We start from the raw sequence: 26,393 nt of genomic DNA on the forward strand, positions 1-26,393 counted from the left end.
CTCTCTGCATTGTGACACAGTTTTAGCATCCTACAGCATGATTGCTAGAGCATGCAGGGGTGAGGCTCGCTTCAGTACAGGCCTTATCTTCAGCGTGCTGTCCATCATCACACTACTTTCTTTGTTAAGAGCCAGGCATATTCCTCCCGTTTGTCGGGTAGTGAGATCGTCCGAGGCAGCACTAGCATCATGGACTTGCATGGCAGGTGCAGATGAAGGCTGATCACTTGTTCGCCTGAGGCAATCACCCTGATAGCAAGACATGACATCCTATTCATTGTGGCATGTCTTCAGAGAATACTCACAAGCAGGTAGCTTGCAATCTTCTAGCCTTAAGGCTGTGGCAACACTGGAAGGGGGGTATGCAGTTGGTACCACCACTTGAGCCATGGCTATATGGCTGCTCCCCTCAATGCTCCACCAATGCCCACATATTAGCAATCAAGCTGCCTTCTTCACCTATATGGCAGGCTGTTATGTTTGGCTCCCTTTGAGTTGTCTGTTTGTCCGCTCTGCAGTGATGTGTGTGATTGCAAACCCAGTTCACACCCCACTGAGGGTTCTTCAAAGGGTCGTGTCTCATAGCACGTTTCGCCGACATGTGGTGTCGCATTATTCTCACCGCCAGTAATACTTTCACTACCAGGCGGCCCAGGACATTCAGGAAGGGGGGGAGCACAAACTGCTGCAGCCCTGTTGCTGTCACCACCAGAGGCCCAGGATCACTACAAGGAGAACTGCCGGCGTAGCAGTATGCCAGTAGGCAGCCGGCATTGCCAGTGAGCGAGGGCAGCCACACCACTTTTTCTTTTCATTCTTTACGCAGAAGACAGGTATCTTTCTTTTACCAACACTAATTGTGGGAGCTCACTCTTGCCCCGTGATTCGGGCCTATTTCCCTATCACTGCTGCATGCCCGGAACCTCCCAGTTCAACGCAGCGTCCTGGGCTCTGCAGTGGGGGCCCATTCGTTATTCTCATCTCTGATATGGAGCGTTTCCTCTTTTCTTCACCCCGCCGCCCGTGCTCAATGTTTCAGCCTCAGGGCTTTCCTTTCCTTTTTGGCCCGTCAGCAGAGCGCTCAATGATGACCTTCACCGCTGGCAGCCGGGATTATTCAGGGCAGCAAGTTTCCATCTTCACCCCCGGCAGCCCGGGTCTTTCTATGAGGACAGTCGGCACACGGGAGCACCGACATGCACTGCCGGGTGGGGTGGCTACTCACCTCCCTCCTGCTCCTCTCTTGGGCTGAGTAGTGTGGGTTCACTTTGCTTCTCTTACCAGATCCCTACCTAAGTAATAAATCACAGACAACTTATGTGTATGGAAAAGTTGTAGGCTGTAGGCATTTTATCTTCTTACAGAAAATAAAACACAACAAAAATAATTACACTGCCATATGCTTTTGGGCACATTGTGTCCAGTTCTGAAGTTGCCGAAGGCTCCTCCTGAGTCCTTGTTATCCCTGAGCCTTCGTTCCTGGGCACATGCCGCCTACGAGGTGTCTTGGACCGTGTACCGAAAGAGTACTCAGCGTTCCTTCTTCTGCCTGCTCCTTCTTTTCTTGGACCGTGTACCGAAAGAGTACTCGGCGTTCTTACTTCTGCCTCTCCTTCTTTTTTGGCCCGTGTACCGAGAGAGTACTCGACGTACCTGCTCCTGTCTGCACCCCTCGTCTTCCATTATTCTTGTAGGGTGGGTTGGGTGGCAAACATTTTTCCTTCCCCTTCTCCAGGCACTAAGAGCCTACCCGAAAGAGGTGAGCACTTACCTGGTTTGTGCCGCCTCTCCTTTTCCAGGCTTACTTATACCCCCCCGGCCTTTTGTTCCTTCCTGGGGGCGACCGGGTTACCCCCCTGTCCCCTTGCTGTTACATTTCGGACCTTCCCAGGTGCTGTTTCCTGCCCTTTCTGGGCTTTTGTTTCTTGTGGCGCCATTTGGACGCCCCTCCCTACGCTTTCGCGCCGTTTTCCATCACCCTGCGCCTCAACTCCCAGACCCTCTATCGTCCCGCATTTCATGCGGCCTGGGGCCTGGGTCATAGGCTGAGTAGTGTGGGTTCCCTTTGCTTCTCTTACCAGATCCCTACTTAAGTAATAAATCACAGACAACTTATGTGAATGGAAAAGTTGTAGGCCATAAGCATTTTATTTTCTTACAGAAAATACAACACAACAAAAATAATTACACTGCCATATGCTTTTGGGCACATTGTGTCCAGTTCCGGAGTTGCCCAAGGCTCCTCCTGAGTCCTTGTTATCCCTGAGCCTTTGTTCCTGGGCACATGCCGCCACACCAGAGCAGCTGTTCCTTACGCCCGCTCAGGTCCCCCCCAAAAGCACCTTACCTACAACCCCGTTCCTGGAGTGCCCTAAAAATGTTGTTGGAAAAAAAACCCATCCTTTTCTTTGATAGGTGCACCCCATCCTGGTGAAACATGTCCGGATTGTTCCGGTGTAAGCCATGTCTTATGAAATGCAGCCCTGTGCTCTTGCAGTACTTTTCTACTGATTTATTTAGTTTCTTTCTGGCTATTTCAATTGCGTGCCTCTTCTGTGCCCCATACCAGACCCTTCTTGGTATTATCTCTGACATGAAAATCTCGGTTTTCCACCAGCTGCGGGCTATGCTATGCAGCGACTCGCAGATGTTCCTTTGTAATTTACACCTGCTTGTGCTCACCAGGTCGTTCCCCCCCAAGATGTATAACCAGGTACTCGGGGGTGGGGGGGTGGTCCCTGAAACCTATCAGGTCCGACAGCCTGTCGTGGATGTCCTCCCAGTGCATCCCCGGGAGGCCCCACCAGGACGTAATTGTGTTCCTGAAATGTAGTCCTTGCTTCACCTCTTCCAGCCACCTGCCCGCCCGGGTTACGAAAGAGTGCCCCACTATCCATGCCGATTTGTATGGTCCGGCCTCTATGGAAACGGGGGAGATAAGTGTCATATCAGTTCCTCCCTTATGTATTTTTTAAAACATTGCGACTTCCATCCCCCAATTCTTCTCACCCCCATTGCTCCCAGGCCCCCCGCCCACGCAGAGGTTGCTGCCCCTATCCTGAAAGAGTGTGTCCCAAATTCGGCTGGATCCCATCCTGCTTTCGCCACCGCCTGTTTCAATACTGCCTGAAACTGGTACCTGCTGAGTGTGCTGCCATCCCTATGAATTAATAACTGTCCGTCGACCTCCGGTCGCCGATCTAGAAATTCTTGGGTGATGCATCTGGGACAGTGGTCCTTCTCTCTGATGCAATTGAGATCTATTGCTCTCCCCTTACCCGTTTGGACAGTCTTAGATTTCCTTACTATTATAGACATCCCCTTGATACCCATACTAACGTCTTTCCTTGCCAGGCCGTCTCCTGCCCCCGTATTCCTGGCCACCAGTTCCCCTATTCTGAAAGCTCCATAGTATGCTAGCGCAAATGCTGCCCTGAACAGCGCGGTTTCGTACGTGCTGCTGCATGTGTCTTGCAGCACTTTTAACAGAATTATCAATTTCCCAAAATTTACCGGCCTTCTGCTATCTAGTTGCTTCCCCTCTAACTTCGCCCATCCCCTCATAGCGTATTTTATCTTAGCGCTGTCAGTCGGGTCCGGTATGCCTGCCACTTTTGTGGTATATGCCACCGCCGCCAGGTGCGCTGCTGCCCAGCTTTTCTTTTTCCCTCTGGCAAATGCCCCTTCGAGAAATTCACAAATTTTTCCCGTTGAAATTTTTTTCACCTTTTTTACACCTGTTTCCACCAACACATCTTTTACATGCTTTTCGTACTGCTAACCCGTTTTGTACGTCAGGGCATTTCTGGTCAGCTAGTCGATGACCCTTTCTTTTCTCTGTTCTTCTCCCACTTCTTTTGAGTCGACCTTGTGGCCAACCGTGCTTTCCTTTCTAGTGCCTCCAACGGGACCCATGCCTTCCGTGGCATGGGCGTTCTTTCCTTGTCGGCATCCGGTCTCAGCTCCCTGAATTTCTCCCACTGCAAGCGAGAGATTGCATCAGCCACCACATTTTCTTCCCCAGCGATATGCCTCACCTTTATGCATGTATTCCTTTTTAGGCTTTCCAGTGTGATTGCCCTCATTAATTCTAATACTATCATGCATGACGCACTTCCTTTGTTTAACACGTGCACCACCGCCATGTTATCTGACCATACTGCCAACTCCTTGTTCCCTAGCTCTTCCCCCCATGCGCATAACGCAACCCATATTGGGAAGAGCTCCAGCAGCGTTATGTTCTTTGTACATTCCGCCACTTGCCACGATTTTGGCCACTTGCCTGCACACCATTTTTTCCCCAGTATTGCGCCAAAACCAAAGCCACCCGCTGCATCGGTGAACAACACCCTTTTACCTTCCTCGTTCACCGGTGAACGCCATATTACCGTCCCCTTGAAGTTTTTCAGAAATTCTGCCCACACTTCCAGATCTCTCTTGATTCCTCCCCCTAGCCTGACTCTGTGATGCCCTTTGGTAGCACCTATCGTTTTCAGCTCGATACCTCTCTGGAACACCTTCCCCTGCAGTATGACTCTTCCTGCGAAGTTCAGTTTTCCTGCCAGCGCTTGCAATTCTCTCACTGTTGCTTTGTTTCTTCCTTGTAGTTCCTTTATTGTCTTCAGCAGCTCTGTCACCTTGTCCTCCGGGATCCGACACCTCCCCTTGTTTGAGTCAATTTCTATAACTAGGAATTGGATAATATGCGTTGGCCCCATCGTTTTCTCCTCTGCCGGAGGAAAACCCCACTCGCTTGTTATTTCCACGAATTTGTCCATGGTTGCCCTGCATAGCTCCGAACCTTTGGGGCCGACGAATAAGAAATCGTCCAGGTAATGTACCATCATGGACTCCCTCATCTCCTGTGTTACTGCCCATTGTAAAAATGAACTTACCCTCTCGAAATATGCACATGAGATGGCGCACCCCATCGGGAGGCATTTGTCGATGAAGTATTCCCCCTCCCAATGCATACATAACCATCTTTGTGATCCGCTGTTGACTGGCAACGAGCGAAATGGTGATTTAATGTCTGCTTTCACCATCCATGCCCCTTCCCCCGCTTTCCTGACCAGTTCCACTGCCTCCTCGAAGTCTGAATATGATACCGTCGCCTCGGTTTGGGCGATGCCGTCGTTCACCGAGACCCCAGGGGGTAGGATAGGTGGTGTATCAGCCTGTATTCCCATTTGTCTTTTTTCGGCACCAGCCCTAGTGGTGAACATATAAATTCTTCGAATGGTAAGGCCGTGAAAGGGCCCTCTACCCTCCCCAGTTCTACTTCTTTCCTGATCTTACTGGTCACTATATCCTTGTTTTCGATTGCCGATTTTAGATTCCTAGGAATGTCTTGCGCTCCCTGCCCGGTAAACGGGATGTTAAAACCTTCTCTAAAGCCTTGTCTGATTTGTTCTGCCGCTTCTTGGTCGAGTTATTTCTGGAGCCACCTTTCCATCCTCTCGATTTTTACCAGCGTGGCCCCTTTCCCACCCCAGTTCTTATTTCCGCGTCTCATCTCTTCTACCCCTTGGAGCTGCGGCTCTTGTGCACTTGGAGCTGCTGTGGTCACCCTTGCATCTCTCGCACTTGTGGCTGAACTTGCACTTCCATCCCCAGCTACAGGGTACCCCCTTTTCAAAGCTCCTGCATTGACCTGGTTCCGTTTGTGCTGTCCCCGTGCTCCCACTGCCCCCCCTGTGTTGTTGGGGGCAGGCTGCTCTGCCACCCTCTCTGTGACCCGTAATTTCTGCTCCGAAAACTCTGGTCTCTATTTCTGTCATAGCTGGATTCGTACTTTCTGCTACTGGATCTATAATCCGCTTTGTAATCATTCTGCCAATACTGCCTTCTCTGCTGTCCCCCTGTGCTCCGCTCCTTGGAATCCCATTTCTCCTTTAGCACGTTAAATATGTAGAGGTTAAAGTTTTCTTCATCCCAGCCCATATCCGGAAAGCAGTCCATCTCCTTTCTGAACTCGTGGTCATACTCTAGCCATGCATCCCCTCCAAACGCTGCATGGACCTTCAGCGCCCTCTGTTGATACGCAACTAATGCCACCCCGTCTTCTGGGAATTTTTGTAATATAATTGTAGACATTATGGTGAAGGCCGCCATCCAGTTGTCAAAGCTCCTCACTACTGGCCCCTTTTTTAGTAAGCTTTTCTCGTCCTCCTTCATGTCCTCTAGGGCCACATTCATCCCCCTATTTTGACAATCTAACAATGTAAAGATATCGATCAATTCCTTCCTCCATATCTTTTCCTTTACTTTGTCATTTATGTACCAAGCCATCGCTTTCATCGACCCGCCCTGTGCGTCTTTACCCATGGTTGGCCTGCCATATTTCGTCATGAGTGGCCCCTCATTTTCTGCCGCTGCCACCGTCGGTGCTGCCCCCTGTGGTGTGGCCCCTGCCCCTATGTTTGGCCCTGCCGGTACACCTTGTGGTGTCGGTATCATTGGTGCTCCTTGCAGCACCGGGACTACTGGTGCCCCTTGTGGTGCCGGGACCGGGGTTTCCCTGGGCTCTGCTGGTGCCCCCTGTGGTGCCGGGACCGGGGCTTCTCTGGGTTCTGTCGCTGCCCCCCTGTCCCTCTCCGTCTTTCCTTGCTCACCACTCCTCTCCATTTTACCCAAGCCCTTAGATGATCCCTTTCTTCGTCATCACTGATTGATTCATCCGATGAACTCCCCCGCTGCTCCTCACTGGATTTCTTCCCCCATCTGCTCTTCTTGTCATTGGTTCTGGGCGACTTACCCGAAACCGTCATGCAATTTTTTTACATTTTTACTATTTTATTCCCCACATTATTATTCACAGTACCTTTCTTTTATCGTTTTTCTTTCTCTTGGTCGGTGCCTCGGTCTGTCCCTCTGATCTCTTCGACTCCGCTCTTCCCCTTTTCTGTCCTTGTGGTACCTCGCCTTCTCCTTCGCTGCTGCTGGGCTCTATGAACAGCAGAGGTGATGTTGCCTTTGCTCTTTCTTCTTTCTGCATTACTTCCAGCACCCATTGTGCCCCATACTCCTTCTCTGCCTTTCTCGCCCATTCTGAGAACTCTTGGGCCCTTTTCGCTCTTCCTTCCGCCATCCTTCTTGTCTGAATTCTGTCGGCCACGCTTCTCGTTTGACCACGGCGAAAGTCTTTCGTTCGTTCGCAGCTGGTACTTCTGGGTTGCTCTTGCTCCGGCACCGTTGTAGCCACTGTGATCAGAATGAAATCTAGAGAGGTAGAAAAATGCGTGAGCCCGCAAGAGCAAACGTTTTTCCTTCCCCTTCTCCAGGCACTAAGAGCCTACCCGAGAGAGGTGAGCTCTTACCTGGTTTGTGCCGCCTCTCCTTTTCCAGGCTTACTTATACCCCCCCGGCCTTTTGTTCCTTCCTGGGGGCGGCCGGGTTACCCCCCTGTCCACTTGCTGTTACATTTTGCACCTTCCCAGGTGCTGTTTCCTGCCCTTCCTGGGCTTTTGTTTCTTGTGGCGCCATTCGGATGCCCCTCCCTACGCTTTCGCGCCGTTTTCCCCCACCCTGCGCCTAAACTCCCAGACCCTCTATCGTCCCGCATTTCATGCGGCCCGGGGCCTGGGTCATTCAGGTGGCGGTTCATTGTTGTCGCGGCTGCGGCCGCTCCAGCTGCGGCTACTCCACTTTTCATTGCGACTGCAGCGGCTTCATTCTCTCTGGGTGGGGCAAACAGGCACTCCCCGCCCATCTTCTTTTGCAGTGGATGCCGCATACAAGATGCAGACAACCCGCGCAGGCAATGCTGCTTCTGGTGAGGTGGAGGCGTGCGCTCCATTCCTTGTGCTCTGTACTGGAACACATCTTGACCACCCTCCTTTCCCGGTGGATGCCTTGCATGGGGGTGCAGGCAAACTCCCACCCCGGCTTCACGAGCACCCTCCTCAGAGGCCGTGGTTGGGGAAAAACACAGGAAGGGCTCCCTCATTATCATTCCCCACCATCCCCATGGGGATGTACGCCGCTCCTCTTCTCATTGCATGCAACGGGGTGATGGCTGATGCAATCTCTCCCCCTGCAGGAGACAACTCCCGCCCTCCATTTCTCAACAAAGAGGAAGAAGGGAAAAAAATATCGGAAGTGCGGGAGCCTCCCCCAAACCCACGGGATTCTTCTCCTTGTCGCAAAAGTTGAGGGGGAGTCTGCTAAGGGCATCCAGCAGGCCCCCATGGTGCTATGGGCATCGGCACCATTGAGGCCCAGTGCCTCGGGGTTGCGGGCCAACTATGGACATCCAGCGGGTCCCAGGGTGCTATGGGGGATCAGCACCAACCATGCAGACCTCTGCCACCGTCCTGGCATGAGGGTCCCACGGCATCCTGGCCTGCAGGCCAGTGCTCACACGGCCTACATGAATGAGAGACAGACTCAGTTGTTCCTCTTTGGGAGTCCACATCCATTCTGTTGCACATGCCTGCAGGGGGTCCTTTTATTAGCTTGAGACTGACACAGTCATGGCCCGTGTTAAAAGGGCAATACACAGGGGAGGGGAAAATTCCCTTAAAGGGGCAACACACTTGGGATGGACACCCACCACAGCGTGCATTGCAGTGATCGTTTTGTAAAGCAAGAGCTACATTGTGGCAATTCAATGGTCAGGAAACATTAACCACATTTTTTGGCTACAACCCGGGAAGGAAACAGTCATGTTGAGTGCTGCAGAAGTCATGCAGAGGCAAGTCCACCTTTGCTATTGTCTGCTCGCCTCTAGGCAAGCTCTGGAAGGCCTCAGTGGCAGTTTTATAGGGACAAGCTGGACACACCGTGATCTTGCCATTATAAAAGCCCCATTACAGGAAATGTCTTGTAAACAACATAATTAGCAATTTACAAACATATCCATGGGAGCACAGAGCGCAGGATCTGGCGCGTGAAGTAACTTCATGTGCCCCAGTGGCTTGCTACATGCACACTCCTCAGGACATGCTGGAGTGTGTACAGTGCAATTTTAATAGCTCAACAACATTGCTGCTACTCCACACAGAGATAACGAATGCCATTGAAACTGACAAGTATCATTAACGTAAACAATATGTAGACAAAGTTAGAGCTACATAGATACATTCTAAGGTAATCTAGTACCCCAGCCATCACCACACACAAAAATATGCACAGCGATTCTACACTTCTACTTAAGTAGCCTCCGTGGTCTATGGCACGATTGTTGCTACCAAGAAGCACTAGCGCACAGATGGTGATCCGAGAGGACCTCACAACTCAATGGGCAACCCCGATTTTTGGTGGCAAGCTTCATAGTGAGAAAGGAGTTGGCTGTGATTGTTATCTAGACCACAATAGTAGCACGAGGAGTTTGCAGCGAGAAGGTTCGACAATAACATTTAAAACACTTCATATTGCACTAGTTGAACTAGTGACAAATATTTGCACCCAGAGAGGTTGCAAAGTCAGTCTGGCATAATAGTTGTAGATGAAAAATGCATAACACAACAAATTAGACGTTTGAAAATGATGGGTTGGGGAAGGAAACTTACTTTATTTTACCATAAGAAGGGACGCAGAATCATTATAAAGTATTTGTAGCAATTATAAAATGTACTTTCATACCATGTAGCACAAACCTCCTCTCCAAATGGCGCTACAGTACTGCTCCTGGCAGGCAGCCATGATCAGGCTTGCAAGTGGATAAATATGGCACGAAATCCTGGCACATATCTGTTAATTCTGTCATAAGCATAAGCCTTGGTGTTAACGCCAAATCCACTTAGAATCTCAACCTCTATGATTGCTATGCAAGTTATATGCCACTGTTACACTGTATGCTCTACCAGACCGCGATCTAATGGGCAGTCCGCAGTGCAGCAAGGCTACACCTGAGGCGGAGCAGGTAACGTAAAACATATATTGAACAAAGTCTGCATCTAATTAAGTTATCATTAAATGTTTAGTCCTATGTTCTTTTGAAATCTAGGTGGATGCTTGTGTATTGTATTGTAGTAGTCATTTACATAGCACCTTTTCCCATTTGTATGGTCTCAAGCACTTTGTGGTAGGAACGCCCTCAGGGACTGAAGTCCAGGTTTGGGAAAGTTCTCAGAGGAGGCTTAAGATGCGTGTGTACATTTGGCCAAGATTAGGACTTAGCAGGGCTGGCTAGGTTCCATCCCGTAAAGAAACCCAGGAGGTCACGCATGTGGAGGCTGCTGGTGGAGGGAGGTCACGACAGAGGGCTAGTGCAGGAGACTAAATATGTACCCAGCTAGACCGAATATGTCGTAGGTTGTCGCTGCATTTTAATGGCAGAGGTGTTGAGGCAATTGTGGTGTTTCAGTGCAAAATGGTTATGTGACCAGCTAGACCGAATTTGCCTTAGTCGTAGCTGCATTCTAAAGTGCGTGGTTGTATGTCTGTGCCCGAGACGGTGGGCTAGTGTAGGAGACTAGATATGTACCCAGCTAGACCGAATATGTTGTTTGTTGTCGTTGCATTCTAATGGCAGAGGTGTTGAGGCAATTGTGGTTTTTCAGTGCAAAATGGTTATGTGACCAGCTAGACCAAATTTGCCTTAGTCGTAGCTGCATTCTAAAGTGCGTGGTTGTATGTCTGTGCCCGAGACGGTGCATTTATACAAACCTTGCTGGGTCATCCGATTGTCTGTGGGGAAGAAAAACTGGCTACCTTCGTAGACCCTTCTAGGGACTATGGATAGGCTACCCTCAAGTCTACCAAGAACAATCGACTGAATGTCCTAGAAACCACTTCTGGCGGGACAGACAGGCTACTGAAGAAACTAGGATGATGGGAATTTTCTAAGCGTAATAGACAGGTTACCTTTATAGTCTTACTATATATCTTCTTTCTATAAATGCTAATCAAAGGAGTCTACTAAATGCAATATCATGGGTACTTGCACATAACCACTGACCGTTACAATGGCTGACCTAAGCAGTTGTATGTGCAATTGGAGGGTTACCAACATATATCTTCAAGCGGCATGGTTGGGCTAAACATTATAGGATGTAAAAAGTGTAACACATGTGTTAACCTGCCTGTGCTTTCTTATAGTTAGAATGCCAGGCTATCTGCATATCGAGGTACTATCCCATGGGTGTCCTTACAGATATTGTAAGCGTATAAGCAGACTACTATCAAGAAATGGATAGGTCCGGAAACAAGGCCTAGGAGCAATGGCAAGCTGTCCTGACTGATCTTTAAGCACGTAAGGTTAGTCCTTATACATCGTCTTGGTGCAATTGGCAGTCTGTCCTCAAAGGATTTTAGATGCGTTGGGTCGATTCTCCCTATGATCATCAGATTGCTGTGGATATCATCATAAATATCGGCTAAAATGTAACAGACTAGCGAGAGCTTGCTACACCATTCCTGTTCCACCAAGAATCCAACGGGTGCGTCACATTTCCTACCCCCAAAGTCCATCTACATGCACCACATTTCCTGACCCCAACAATCCATTTAACTGTGTCACATTTCATACCCACAAAACCCATTTTAGTGAGTCACATTTCATACCCCCAAGATCCATCTAAGCGCGTCACATTTCCTACCCGGAAAATCCAACTAGATGCACCACATTTCCTATCCCTAACATTTCATCTAATTGAACATCCTGAGTGCTTGGGTTTGTGTATGGGAGGTTTGTTCAGTGATTTATGTGGTGGCCGCTGCAACAACTGCTGGCATCTGCTGCAGACGTGACTTGTTGGTGTTTTGGTGACAGCGAGGCTGGAGCTTGTGAAAGGAGACTGTGGTGATACAAATGGGGTGGGGAGGAGGGTTTTAGGTTATAGTAGGGAATAGCCAAGTTTTTGGGGCTTTTCTAAAAGAGGTGGTTATCATTGCAGCAGATGTGGGGAGGAAGCGAGTTTCAGATGACAGGGGCTTTGATGGATAAAGTGGATCCTCCCAATCTGGTGGAGTTGTAGTGGGGGATAACGAGGATGAGAGCAGAGCCAGATCTGAGGCTCCTGGCGGGTTGATAGCATACGAGTCTATCTTGGTGGAATTTGTGTTCGGTGTTGTGGAGGGCACAGTGAATGATGCGCATGGCTTTATAGGTAGTCCGTCGAGCGAGAGGGAGCCAGTGTAGCACTATGAGTGTGTGGCTAATATGTTCTCTAGGTTAGAAGCCAATCAGGAGACAGGCAGCAGCGTTTTGGATTCTTTGGGGTTTCCTGAGCTGGAAAGCTGTGCCGCCTAGATAAAGGCAGTTTGCATAATCTATGTGGCCTAAGATGATGGTAAGGATAGAAGAAATTCAGTGTGGATAGGTGAGGTATGGGAAGATTGCCTGAGTATGCGTAGTTGTAAGAAGCAGGTTCTGGACACTGAGTTGATGTGTTGGGTGAGGGATATATTCGAGTCAAACATGCATCCGAGTTTTATTTTTACAGACGTGGATGTTGCTGGAGAGATCCTAGGGAGTGTGGCCAGGGAATTGGTTGGGGAAGGAGAGATGATTTTCTGCATACTAGGATTTCAGTTTTGCCAGTGGTGAGGAGGAGGTGTTTGGTCATCATCAAGTGGTCGAGGTCAGAAAGACAGGAAGAGAGATCCGGGCGGGGTTGGGCTAGCGATTTTGGGATCTTGTGGATGATCTGGACGTCATCTGTGTAGTTGTAACAGATGAGGCTATGAGATCGGATGAGTGCAGGGAGAGAGCTAAGGTAGATATTGAAGAGTGGAGACAGGGAAGAAACCCTACAGAACTGGGCAAGAGAGGGAGGAGAAAGGTGGGAGAAGCATGATTTGCAAGCAATTCGAGACGAAGGAGGAGATCCATGTTAGAGCGGAGTCCTTGATTTCTAAGGAGTGTTGGCTGTCTGTGGTTATGGTGTGGTCAGTGGATTCAAAGGCGGCAGATAGGTCGAGAAAGATGAGCACTGCTGTTCTTTTCAAGTCATACCAAAACAACCCAAGTGAGGACTCAGTTTCTCTGAGGGGTCTGGGGCATGTTTGGACTGGGTCAGGAAGGTTGCTGGATTCTGTGAAGAGGCAGAGCTGTTTATATGCTGCACCGTCCACGGGTTTGGCAATGAAGCAGGTATTTGAAGTAGGCCGTAGTTCTGGGGAATGAGGGGGCGGGGAGGCCGAGTGAGGGATTTTTGATTAGAGGTGTGATATAGGACATTTTGAAGGTTTTCAGGAAGATGCCTGAGAAGAGGGTCTGGTTACGGATTGACTGTACAGTGCTGCCTGCACGGATTGTTAGGATGTTCTTTAGGAGGGTGGGGGGACAGGGGTCACCAGGAGAGCCTGACTGACAACTTTGCGCTTTGAGGGTGAGGAACTGATGTGAGACGGGGGAGAAAGAGAAGACTGGCACGGAGAGGGAGGTGGGTCAGCATTCGTGTGGAGAGTGGGAAGGAGTGGGGGGCATCAGTGTTATTTTAGAAAGGATAGCACAGTGTCTATTGTAAGGAACTCATGGTGGCAACAGTGAAGACAGACAGGTGTCCTGGCCACCTGGATGACAGATCCCCGGTTTCTTGCACCATAGATACCGATATTGTGAAAGTGTTGAGACACAGCATTGCATAGAGATAGAGAGTTGGAAGGGGAGGGGTTGAACAGCCTGGCATCTTCAATTATCTGAGGATTCTGTGCAGTTCCTAATTGAGGTTGCAGGAGTCGAGGATTGTGCCCGTAGAAGTATATTTTTTTTTAGCTTTCCTAATTTCTGATCAGTAGGCCCATGTCGGTCTTGCCAAAGAGGATTTGTTTTGAGGAGTGAGGTTTCTTCTCCAAGTCCGCTGCAATTCGTGCTTGAGAGTTTTGATAGATGTGAGGTGTATTGTGTACCATTAGGGGTAGGAGCCCAGTCTCTGAGAGGTACGTTTCATTGGTGTGAGGGGGATGAGGGCGCTGGAGACATATTGATCGATGAGTTCAATGCAGTTACATCCTTTCTGGGGTGAGAGTGCTGGGAGTGAGTTGAGGATGGAAGTAGCTAGATTTGGGTTAATGGTAACTGTATTCCATAGAGGTGTGTGGGAGGGCGTGGTTGAAGAGGGCAGGCTGTTGAGCCGGAAGAGCAAGGTCAGGAGGGAGATGTGGTCAATAACATGTGCCTCTTATTATTTAGGCACGTCAGGACCCTGGGACACTTTACAATGCCAAAGCTAAATTAGTCCACATGTCGCAATCCTGAGTTTGAACTTTGTTAGAAAATTATCTGAAAATATATATTAGGTAGCACATAACATTTTTTCGAAAAACACAAAACCTTAACTGTGCATGTACCTATGGTGCTGCCCAGACCAGAACTAAATATAGCCATAGCATCCTTTTTAATGGAGCATCCTGAAATAAAGGCATGAGGATTGTAGCATCCCACATCTCATGCTTTAGTTCCCCTGGTATACGGACAAGTTTACGAACTGCTGATTCGTAATTGTCTGATTGATGCCCTCTGGGTCATAATTCAGGAAATAACATAGTTGTTAGCTGTAGAATTAGACATTACAGGTCCTGCAGTTAAACGGGGGATTCAGACGCGTAGTTTGCTCCGAGTTCGGTTTTAACTTTCATTCTTAAGAGTCAATTTCCCATGTCAATGGCAGCTTTTAGTGATTGCCATGTGCTTGGTAGTTGCTATGGGTTTGAAGATCTTGAAATGAAGATTCCATCCAGTGTTGTAGTCCGTACTATATGTTGCTGCGTGGGACGAGTTTCAATATAATGGGTTTCCGGGGCTGCATGAATCCCTTGGTGTCCAATTCCAGAGTGGCCTAAAGAAAACAAAGGGAGATCAGTGGAGGAAACATACAGACCACATGGAGGACTGGCACATTACACATCTTAACTTGCCCTTAATTGTTTTTTAAGAACATCCCTGGCCCCTTGTGACCATGCACCATAAAAAGGGACTGGGCTGCAAAATGTTCTTTATTTAAAAACACCATCGAATATGAAAGCACCCCCAACCACTCTTAATTAGGGTTATTGCCAATAAAAGAATGGGTCTACTGTTGAACCACGGCAGGGAGAAGTGTTCCTCGATCCTCTAGAAGGGTGGAAGTATCGCCATAAGTAAAACTAGGAGGATCATTGCAGGGCAGGTCCTTAGTCCCCAGGTGCAGCAGTAGGAGTTGCCCATAAGGCTTCAGTTTGGTTTCATTTTACAAGATGGTTGCCATGAAAACAGTATGATGATGACCATTTTGGATCATGTAATAAGTTAAAGTGACACCATAGAAGCAAAAACCACAGCTCCACCTCACTCACTTTCATGATAGTAACCACAATGCCAGCTGCTGTCACTGGCCTCCATATATCAGTCACTAGTGGGCTAAGTTGAAGTGCTATCACCCAAGGTTGCAAATAGCCTGGATGAGAAAATTGAATGAGCATAAAGTCAAGATGAACTGGGAAAAAATAGCAGATGTACTCGGTTTCTCAGAGCAGCTGATTAAAAGCAGACCCTATGTAACATTTGTGTTCAAGGGGTTTGTGAGAAAGTGGAATCTCACACACCAGACCAAAAAGAGAATATATCTAAGTGTGAGATTTTAATCCATGTTATGTATAAACATTTCTGACAGGTTATCCATCAATGTCAGCGATTCCGCCACCAAATGGTAGCTGCATGAGGCGATCATATACCTTCATTAATTCACTCACTCAGATACTCATGTTTAAAAAATAAATAAAAAAAAACATTTTTAAAAAGTAAAGCCATCTCTCACCGGTGTCTCTTTGCAAGTCTGGAAGGAGAAGTTCTGCAGCAGAATTGTCACAGCTACTTTTATGGTAACCAGGGCCATTCTCATGCCGATGCAGTTTCTAGGCCCGGCTCCAAAGGGCAGGAAGGTGTAAGGCACCTGTGCCTCGACGTTCTCTTTACTAAACCTAGAAAAATGGCAAGAACGCAGTTGTCAAGTGTTGCATTTTCCACCTTTTGTAAACTTTCATTCAATACCAATTTTAGAGTGGAGAAAAAGATTTCATTTCAATGTATTTGTTCATCTAATGTCCCGGTGCCACATAAACCACATAGTAAAATCCCACTGTACAAATTAAAATAATTATTTCCAGAAGAAAAAAGCCTAACAGGAATTACTACCACATTGACTGGATCGCCATATTCCAAATTCAGAAGGACACTGGAGGAAAAATCTCTAGCACTTGGCTGGTGTTTTTCCCTCCATTTTCCCTCCAACAAAATGGAGGACTATATATATTTTTTTTTTTACATGTAGGAGTTACCACCAGAAGATCACCTTCCCGTTGAGGCTTCCTTACTAGAGCCAGAGCTGGGTGCCCTGCTACTGTAGACGTTCCACCTATAGGTTTCCGTTCTCAAAGCAATGCACCAGAGCCTACAGGCTGGGGCTGGACCTGGATGGGGCACCAAATGGGTGCAGGTGGCCATAAAGCCGGGACTCCGAATATTGGTTTGGGTTTTGGACTTTTCCTTTCGTGCACTATTTTTCTACAGTGTCAAAGGTTTTCTGGAAAGTTCACAATGTGTGAGAGACTATGACCCCCTCACAAGAGATGGAGAGGGAGAAAGAACTGAGAGACAGGCTCTTACAGCAAAGGGAGCAACCCAGTGGGAAAGTACACAGGGGAGTTAAGATGCATTGCATTCCCCATCTTTACTATTTGTTCCCATTCTGTACATGACCCATAATTACAAAAATATTTAATTTGAGTTCTTGGTCTTGGCTGCTTGTTGTCCCACTGCTGGTAAATGGCAGCTTGTGACAGAAGTGGGGCAGTCTAGGGCTAGCCACGGGAGCTGGACCAGACATTGCTCAGCCAAGTCCAGGGAGGAAATTCCATTTCAGTTTCAATAAAGCAAAAATACACATTTGATATTTATTTATTTTATTTATATTGCGCACCTAACCTCTAAAGGGGTAGCAAGGCGCAGAGGCAACAAGAGGATTGCAAGGCTTAGTTACATACAGGGGAATGCAGTCCAGCCGTGGTTACAGTGCTGGACACGTCAAAAAGAAACAATGCACGCCAATGAGGCATAGGTTACAGAAGTATACAATATAAGCAGTACTTTATACAATACATCGGTTGTCTCTTGAAAAGGTATCTACACTGAGCAGTTGACAACCTAAATGTACATATTTACAATCATAGTGGTGGAGCATCAGGGCGGCAAGAGAGCATGAGGTCGTTATGTGTCATGAATCTTAAGCCAATGGATGGTCTAAGTTCTGAATAGGCGGTAGGGGAGGTCCTCCCTGCAAGGAGGTGGAAGGGAGTTCCAGTATTGTGCTGCTTTAACAGGAAAGCTGTTCCCACCCGACATAGACCGTTTAAACCTGGGCACCAGGAGGAGATTGGAGTTGGTCATTCTAGAGGGGCGAGAGGAAGTAGGTCTGGTGAATCTAGTGATGAGGTATTGAGGGGCTGCTTGGTGGAGGCATTTGTGGGTCAGAGAAACCGATTTGAGGAATATTTTGTCTTTGGTAGAAAGCCAGTTGACAGACCTTCTAGAATCAGAGATGTGGGCTTTCTTAGAGATACTGAGGGCCGCTCTTAGGGCGTTATTTTGAAGGATCTGAATTTTGTTCGTAATTTATTTGTTGCATCCTACATAAAGTGCGTTGCAATAGTCCAACTTGGACAAGATCAGAGCCCTGGCTAGGGTGATACAGTTAGACGGAGAGAGAAAAGGTTTGGCTGCTCTGATGAGTTTGCATGTATAAGATGTGGCGGATGCCATAGCATTAACTTGTTTTTTAAAGGTGAGAGTGGAATCTAGGTAGAAGCCAAGGGTTTTGACCTCCTTGGCTACCGTGATCTTATTGCTGTCAATTACGAAGGAGGAGTTGTTTTGGTCTAGTTTGTTAAGGTTATGTGAGGACCCTAGAATGAGGAGTTCTGTTTTGTCATCATTCAGGCATAGACCGTGTGAGGCCATCCATGCCTGGATGATGAGGTACACTTTGTTAACGAAGGCCAAATCCTTGTCATAATCCCCCGTCAACAGGATGAGGATGTGGGTATCATCGGCATAATTAGTGTAGGTGATACCCAGACCATCTAGATCATCAAAAAGGGGCTTCGTGAAGATGTTGTACAGGGTCGGGGAGACGCAAGATCCCTGAGGCACGCCACAGGTGATGGGTGTTGGGTCGGCTGCTGCTATTAGGGAAAAGACTCATCGTGCGGTTATTTAGAAAGGATTGGATCCAGTCAGTTGCCTCTTGAGAGAAGTGGGCGGCTTTTTGAAGGTGGTCGCATAGGATCTCGTGGTCGACCAGGTCGAAGGCAGCCGAGAGATCAAGAAGTAGCAATAGTGCCACCTTACCCTGATCTCTCAGCTCATCTATCTGTGCCTTAACATCTATGAGTGCGGTTTTGATGCCGTGTTGAGGCCTGAAGCCCGATTGTCTGACTCCTAAGAGATGGAAGTGCTCAAGGTAATGTTGGATTTGTTGGTATGCTATTTTGTTGAGGATTTTAAGAAAAAATGTTACTGTAGTGATGGGGCGGTAATTAGTGGGAGTAGAGGGGTCTAGATTCGGTTGTTTGAGCAGGGGGAGGACCCATGATTGTTTCAGATTGTTAGGTACGCTGCCTGATGTGAATGACGCATTTATTAGTTTGGCAATAAATGGTGCGAGATCACGAGCCGCATCCTTTATCAATTGTGCGAGGCATAGGTCCCCATGGCAGTTCGAAGGTTTGAGGGTGAGAATGACCTTTTCTACCTCTTTGGTGGATACTCTGTGGAAGTTAAAATGGGGAATGTGCACAGGGGTGTGTGTCTGAGTTGGGTGTATCTTTTTAGGTGTGGGGATACTGGGTTTGGTGGAAGAGAGAAGGGAATCTTTTTTAATGTTTATCTTTGTCTTGAGAGAGGAGATTTTGTTAGCTAAGGCATTTTGTATACCCGTGCACCAGTTTTTATCCTTGAGGCACGAGTCAGGAGCTTGGATGGGAGATTCAACCTCTTTTAGTATTGTAAAGAGCTCTCTGGTGTTAGATTTGGCTTGTGAGATTCGAGTGCTGTAGGACGTTAGTTTGGCCAGGATGATTTCTTTTTTATAATGAGAGGCTAGTCTACTCAAGTTTTTCTTATTTTTTTCTGAGGGGAGTGATTTCCAAATTTTTTCACAGCGTCGCTTTTCCTGTCTGAGGGCTTTAAGATGAGGAGAAAACCAGGCGTTGATGTGTTTTCTAGGTTTGCTCTTTTTTAACTTTAGTGGGGCTATGGCATCAAGAGATGAGAGCATGACTCTATTATATATGTCTACCATCATTAAGGGATCTGTGTGGTCCGGAATGGCATTCAAGGTCGGTGCGATTAATGGGATCAAATTTTCAGGGGTGATGTTCTTTTTATTTCTAGTCTGAACATCTGGGGCTATACTGTCAATTTGCACTGGTGTCGCCTCTAGGGTGAACGAGATCAGGTAATGGTCTGTCCAGGGCTGTGGAAGTACAGAAGAGATCAGGACTGGGCAATTGTGCACAGCTAGCCAGTCCAGAGTTATACCTTTGGTATGAGTGGGCTCTATGATCTTCTGGGTAAAGCCCAGTTCCTCTAAGGTATTATTAATTATTGTGGCGTTAGCATCTGCGGGGTCGCTAAAACCAAGATTAAAGTCTCCTGATACGATATTTTGTGAGGAGTTCTCGAGTTTATTTGATAGGATATTTGTGATGTCTTCTTCAAATGACCCCAAGGGGCCAGGTGGTCGGTAAATAAGGTGAATGGAGATGGATTGTGTACTAGATAAGGTTAACTTTGCTGTTACGGATTCACAAGATCCTATGTTGGCTGGTGACTCAATGGTCAGAGGGAATTTAGTTTTAGCTATAATGGCAAGACCTCCGCCTCGAGAGGCGGTACGATCGAGTCTTAGTAGAGTATAGTCATCTGGTATGGCTAACATAATTGCGGGGCCTGCTGTTGGATGTAGCCAGGATTCAGTAACGGCTAAGAAGTCCAAGTCTTCATTGTAGAGTAGGTCGGCAATGTCTGTAGCGTGGGCTACCATGGAGCAGGCGTTTATCAGTGCTCCCTTGGTCTCAGGTTGTACTGGTTTTAAAAGTGATAGTGAGTATTTATGCGTGTCTTTCTGGGCGTGGATAGGTTCACGATAGAGTCTACTGTTTAGTTGAAACCCATCCCACCCTGCTCCCAGAACTTTGGTTTCCGATCCGGATTGTGGGTGGGTCAAGTTCCCACTTCAGAAGAGCAATGATCCGGGACGTTGAGGACATACCTAGTCGACCAGGATGTGTACCTCTGCTATGGTTTTCTGCCCAGATTAGTGTTGCTCAGTTGCCTACCACTCAGAGCCCCTGGGCCACACACTTTCAGATTTTTCCACCAGTCAAGTTGGTGGTGTTGGGGTTCGAGAGACTCTCGCGGCAAAAGGGATAATGATCGCCAGGATAGTGGAGGCCCCGTAAACCATGCCAGGCAAGAGGATAATGGTCTCCAGTATCCTGGGCCTAGAGGATCACCAAGAACAGTGATCCTCCTGGTAGTCAAGCTGACCCGGATCCCCATCAATATTTGACTTGGGGAAATGGTAGCTCACCTCCATATCGATCTCTGGTACCAAGTGGAGAAGATCCCAAGGCAGAGGGATGCGCCCCAGTAGAGCCCAGCCCAAGAAGGCAGAGGCCTAGATGGCGGACAGGGGAAACAGGTCTCCCCTGATGGAGAGCAGAACTGAATACCAGGATCCAGGCCACATTGGGAGTGTTGGCTCATGGCTCTAGGGTTGAGGTACCATCCACCCTGGCAGATTGAAAGCAGAACTGCAGGACACTGGGGGAATCAAAGGAACCCCCAGAGCAGGGGGAGTCCTGGAGCAGACAGCGCAGCAGAGGTTGAAATCATAGAGGAGGCCAGGAGGGCCTACTTGGGGACATGCCACAGGTCCACAGCCAGCCCAATTCCTGCCATAACATGAGCCCCTGAGCTTACAGAAGCCAAGACACACCTAAAACGCTTATGTCAGAGAAACTGCAGAGTGAACTTCCAAACACACAGGAAAGGATTTACTGGAGGAATAAATATGATTCAAGCTGGATCCTTCAGGAAGATAACAGCAGAGAAGCAGGTGACCCATCTCCAGACTCAGACACCTTCCAATGTAAACCGAAGCCCCAGGTGGTGGGCTGAAGACCTTCTCTTTCTGTTTCAGGATGGGATACTACAGGATGCCTTGCCAGCTCGCAACCTGGAGAGGAATCCAGGGGCCTGGGAAACAACTCTATGTACCTAACCCATCAAACCCCAGCAGGTCAGTCCTAGGAAGATCAGTTTCCGAGAGAGCCCCTCCCAAGACCCACTCACCTAGACCATGTCTCCGAGGGCACTGTAGATGATGGGGTTGGAAGCTGGTTGGATAAACCCCATGAGGGTCAAAGGACACTGGCATGCAACTTATAGACATACCTCAGATTGACCCCAAGCTGGCTTTATGGAAAAAGAAAGCTCCACTGACCTCCCTAAAAGGCCCCATTCCAACTCCAAGAATGTGCCAACAGGGAAGAAAAGGAAAGAGGGGAGAGAGATGACATGATGTTTCTTACCTGTCGTAGGGTGTATTAAGGGAGGTGCCCCACAATGCTGGTAGTGAGGGAATTCTTTGGGATCCCCATGACAGTGCTGTGGACAATCACATGCTGCAACCTTATGGTCCCACATCTGAAAGGAGAGAGTGTAAAGCTCTCTCTAGCCAGACCCAAAAACATCCAGAGGGCCCACATATACCTTTGCCTGGTGCCAAAACGAAAACCTGCCTAGTTTGCTGGCAGGTTTGCAAGGTTTATGGTACAGTCAATCTGCAAACCCCACAGCCCCTCACCTCCCAAGCACCTACCAGGGTGGGAGATTACATAGTCTCCAAATTGGCACCGATGAGCAGCACACATGGAGAAACCAGAGTGCCGCATCTCTGGTCGTAAGCTCTCATCCCAGCCATCACAGGTGAGGTGAAAGGTTTAATTCAGATCCCTATTTCACCATCAAGCCAATCAGCGCCAGGTGCTCTCAGAGAGCAAAGCCAATCCGAAATCAGCCCAAAACTAAACACACACACAAGTCCAAGTACTTGCCCATAGTCCAGCTCAGTGTGTGCAGTCACCAGCCTAAATAAACACTCAGGTTCCCAGCCAGGCTATGGTGGATTCTGGAGAGTGGAGATGTAGAGGAGCAGCCGAATGCCTCTGCAGGAAATCCTGCCCCTATTCTGCCTATATGTTGGAAACTGGAAATCGCAACATGTGTAACTCCAGTAATGGTACCTATTACACTGAGAGCCTTTGAGACAAGATATCCACTAAGAAAGCCATATGTGAAGGATCCCCGAAGAGATGGCGGTCTCCTGAGGTGAGCGTGATGCACTGAAAGGACATAAGACCTTTTAGAATCTGATGGCGAAGTAAAGAATCGAGAAGACTTCCATGCAGGGAATGAAGATTGCATGTGTGAAAAGCACTGAAGAAAATGCAACTCGTTTTATAAACTGTACAGATGCAAGTAGGATAAGTAATCATAAAAAAGGCTGGCTCTACTTAGTGAATAGTCTGCGGGCGGTGCCGCCAATATATATATGTGTACATAGAAACTGGACATTCGATGCCACAATTTTAGTAAGCTCAACCAGTGGAGGAAGAGGACTGATGAGCTGTGTGTCGCAGCAAGAAAATAAGCGGAAGCTTGAAGATGGACCAAAGGAAGACTGCTTGGCCTGGTGTCAAAGGCTATAAGCAGCCGAAACTGGTCATCAGTCCTTGAACAGTGAACATGAGAACACCGAGGTATCCCTTGTTAAGTTGCAAAGAGAGAACACCATGAGTGCCAAGTTCCCTTATTCAAGACAATTAAATGCTATAATATGGGCTGATTCACGGTCTCGGATCACGTCAGCTCAGGATGAAAATAGAAGTGGGCATGCAGACCTGTACCTTGACAAGAACATGCTCACACTCCCTTGTATTCCTAGAGACGAGAAGCTACTACAAGGCCAAGTTCAAAGACAAATCTGCATGGCAGACGGCATGAGTGATGAGAGATGATGGGCTAATTGGGTGAGGAGATACGGTCAAGTTCACCCACCAGCACCTGGGGTTCTAGTTTATGTGCTGCTAGAGAATCAAATGTTCCAGAAAGGTACATGCGTGCCAACCAATTGTAGAAGGCCATATAATGAAAAACCTTATAGTTTGAGAGCCAATGAGATATTGTGTTTGTAATTACTGTTGAAGATGACTTGCACTAAGGGAGGGCATGGGTTGTCCACCTGACTATAGAGATCCAATCACAATCCAATCCCATACAGAAAATATACTTAGATACTCCTCTTAGTAATATCACATCCCCACATAGGTTTTTCTTGCTTGCCATGTAGTCGACGTCACACATGAGACATTTTTATTATATAAGAATGCTTTTTTATTAAATGCTTTGAGATTATGCTGTGCGACATCTGTTGAACTCCCAGTTTTAGGTCATTGTTAATAAAACAGAGATATTTGCCAACTTCCTGAGTCAGTCTTATTGTTTAGAGTGAGAGTTATTCCCCGTCCCATCCACAGTATGATGTGTTACCTCGATTAAAAGGACCATAGGTGTTCAAGATTGATGCTGTTTGGAGAGGGAAGGATGTGGAAGCCTGAAAGAAGGACTGGAGCTGGAAAGAGAAATTGAGAAGATGATGAGCACACATAAGAAGTTGGAGAGGGGACCAGTGAGAGAAGAAGAATGTTTTTGAGACTAGAGGGGAAGAAAGAATTAGAAAGAGTTTGTCAGACCATAGTAGGAGAAAGAACTAGAAAAGGTTTATGAGACCAGAGGTGCAGAAGGAAGTGGAATGTGAAATGTTGAGACCAGAAGGGGAGAATGAATTGTAAGGGGAATTTGTTAGAACAAAGGGGGGAACGCGGTGGAGGAGCAGTTGAAGACTGGGTGGAGAGAGAAGAGTGGAGGCAGAGCATACCAAGATTAGGAGGCTGCGAATAGAAGGAAGATTTAAGGTGGACAATACTAAAAAACAGGAACTTGTTGAAAGAGAGAAGATCACTGGCAAAGAATATCGTAAAATTGGAGGTGGAGCACACCAGAAGGTGGAGGTTGAGAATCAAGAGAAGGTCAGTGGTGGAGAATATCAGGGGGAGGATATGGGGACTAGCAGGGAGACTGGTGTTGAACAATATCAGAAGGCGGAGGGGATCGAACATAGGGCAGAGGTTGGAATAGAAGGATGCCACAGGCAAGTATCAGGAGGAGAATGGACAGATAGAAAAGCTTGTCAAATAGACATACCAGTAGGCCCAAGTGAAATAGGAAGCTGACAAAAAGGAATTCAAAGGGACAAGAACAAACTGAGAGGGTTGGCAGAGCGAGGTATCAAAGGAGACTGAGCAGAGAGTAGGAACACGTATTTTGGATAGCCAAATATAGGAGGACATTTCCAATGGGCCCCATTGGCTCAAGGCATGTGAATGAGGCAGGAGGAGGAAGGAGTGAGGACAGGAAGCTTACAATAGCAGACAGCCCTTCAGAGGCCATTGGTGTTTGGCATTTCTGTAGTGTTAGAGTTTTCTTAAAGGGACCCAATTGGCAGAAACACTCCCAGAATTAAAAATCTCTGGGTGGGCACTGAGCGCCGCAGAGTGCTGGAGAGTGCAGATAGCACTGCAGAGGCTATTGTTTTTTTTTTTTTTTGTAGTGTCTCTGTGTTGTTACACAGACCTAATTGGCAGCAACGCTGCCAGCATTCAAAATCCCTGGGAGAGCGCAGAACGCCGGTGAGTGCAGACAGCACTGCAGACAGGCCTGTAGAGAGGCGTGGAAAGGAGCAGACGTATTGGATTTGTATATACTGCGGGCCAACGTGAGTGCTGTCTGTTGCTGACTAACTGTTGCTGCTAGTTAATGTACGATCTACTTAGCAGGGGCATGCCAGTTGCAAAACAAAAAGGATTAGCAGAGTTGTTTGAGAAAGCATGCAGCCTTCCCGTCCCTGCCTCTCCTGTGGTTGAGGCTGTTGAGATGGCAGACGAGGGTGGTGGAGTGGCCGACATACAAAACAAAAGTATGGTTACCTCACATACACAGAGAGACCCTTCGGAAGCAGTAACCTCCTCAAGTGGGCTAAACATGATAGATATGCAAGGGAAACTTGAGTGTAAAATGGTTAAGCATAGCGTGATGACAGAAACAGCAGCCTCTATGAGTGGGCTGAGTAAGGGGAGCCTTACATGTGCCAAGATACAGCAGATAAACGTGCAAAGATAACTGCCTTCTTTGATAACCTAAATAATGGGAAATCGTATTGGAATTTCAACAGTGGGAGAAGGCAGCCGTTCTTGGACATGTAACTACTAGGCATAAGTATAAGTGATTTGCAAGAAGGCGAGGGGCATGAGTATGCAGATGGGGGAATCCACCAGATATGCCCCTGAGCTGGCAGGAGGATGAGATTGATGATAACAGCAAGGGGGCATCTGAATTACGTTCGATCGGGAAGAGGAATGTCTCTCCTTCCTGAAGAAAGATCAAATAGCAGGAGATGCACAGAACCCTTCCATCCTACATACCCTGAACTAGGTTGTGTGCTCTTTTGTTTGTCTCTATGAAAATGTCAAGATGGAGGTTAAATTACATAGAGTGATCCTGCAATTGGTAACAAGCAAATTACCATGTCCAAGATGGAGGAGTTTCGGGCCTTGGAGCCTCATGTAATTTGCGCCGACATTCTAACTAAATCGGCCCCTGACCTCTGGGCTGTTATGCTGGATATGTTCTTTAACAAAATGTTGTTAACCAATACTTTCCCAGAGTCATGGAAAACCTCCTATGTATTACCAATTCACAAAAAAAGGACCACGATCAGAACCAAAGAATTATAGGCTCATAATGCTAATGGACGCAGGTAGCAAGATATATGCGTCCATAGCACTTTCACATCTTGAAAATTGGGCAGCAGAAATGGGGATAATTAAAAAACAACAAACTGGGTTTAGGCTCGGCCATGGAACCTAGCTGAATGGATTTATCTTGCCTGGTTTGGAAAATATGAATCGATCTTTGCAGCATCAGTAGATCCTATTCGGAACGTGACTGTGTGTGGGCAAAATTGACAGGCTGGGGAATCCCAGATGGCTTCTGGAGAATCCTGATTAGGCTTCATGAACACTCCACTATTATGGTCAGATTAGATTTAGAAGGAAATCATTCACGGAAGATGGAACCCACGGTGGGTTTGAGGCAGGGGGTCATTCTTGCCCCCTGCGTCTTCTATCTGTATGTGGCAGATTTGGACAAATTTGTGGGTCAGGTCTCATTGATAGCACCTAAGTTAAGTGAGCAGCGACCTAGATGGATTTCTTATGTGGACGATTTTATGTTTTTTGATTGCATTCGAATAGGTCTGCATAGGGTGCTCTTCGCATTTGCCAAA

General features: G+C 47.6%; 1 protein-coding gene across 1 annotated transcript in view; it reads right to left on the reverse strand.

Moving 5' to 3' along the window:
- Positions 1-9,494: 9,494 nt before the first annotated feature.
- Positions 9,495-26,393, reverse strand: part of LOC138569530 (cytochrome P450 3A29-like) — a 334,912-nt gene continuing 318,013 nt past the window's right edge. The window contains exons 12-13 of the mRNA XM_069647585.1: positions 15,684-15,846; positions 9,495-14,726 (exon numbers count right to left, since the gene is read on the reverse strand). Of these exons, the coding sequence (XP_069503686.1) occupies positions 14,643-14,726; positions 15,684-15,846 (247 nt within the window). The 3' untranslated portion in view covers positions 9,495-14,642. The remainder of the gene's footprint in view (positions 14,727-15,683; positions 15,847-26,393) is intronic.

This window comes from Ambystoma mexicanum, chromosome 2q (assembly GCF_040938575.1).
Source record: "Ambystoma mexicanum isolate Mex_15411 chromosome 2q, UKY_AmexF1_1, whole genome shotgun sequence".
NCBI lineage: Eukaryota > Metazoa > Chordata > Amphibia > Caudata > Ambystomatidae > Ambystoma > Ambystoma mexicanum.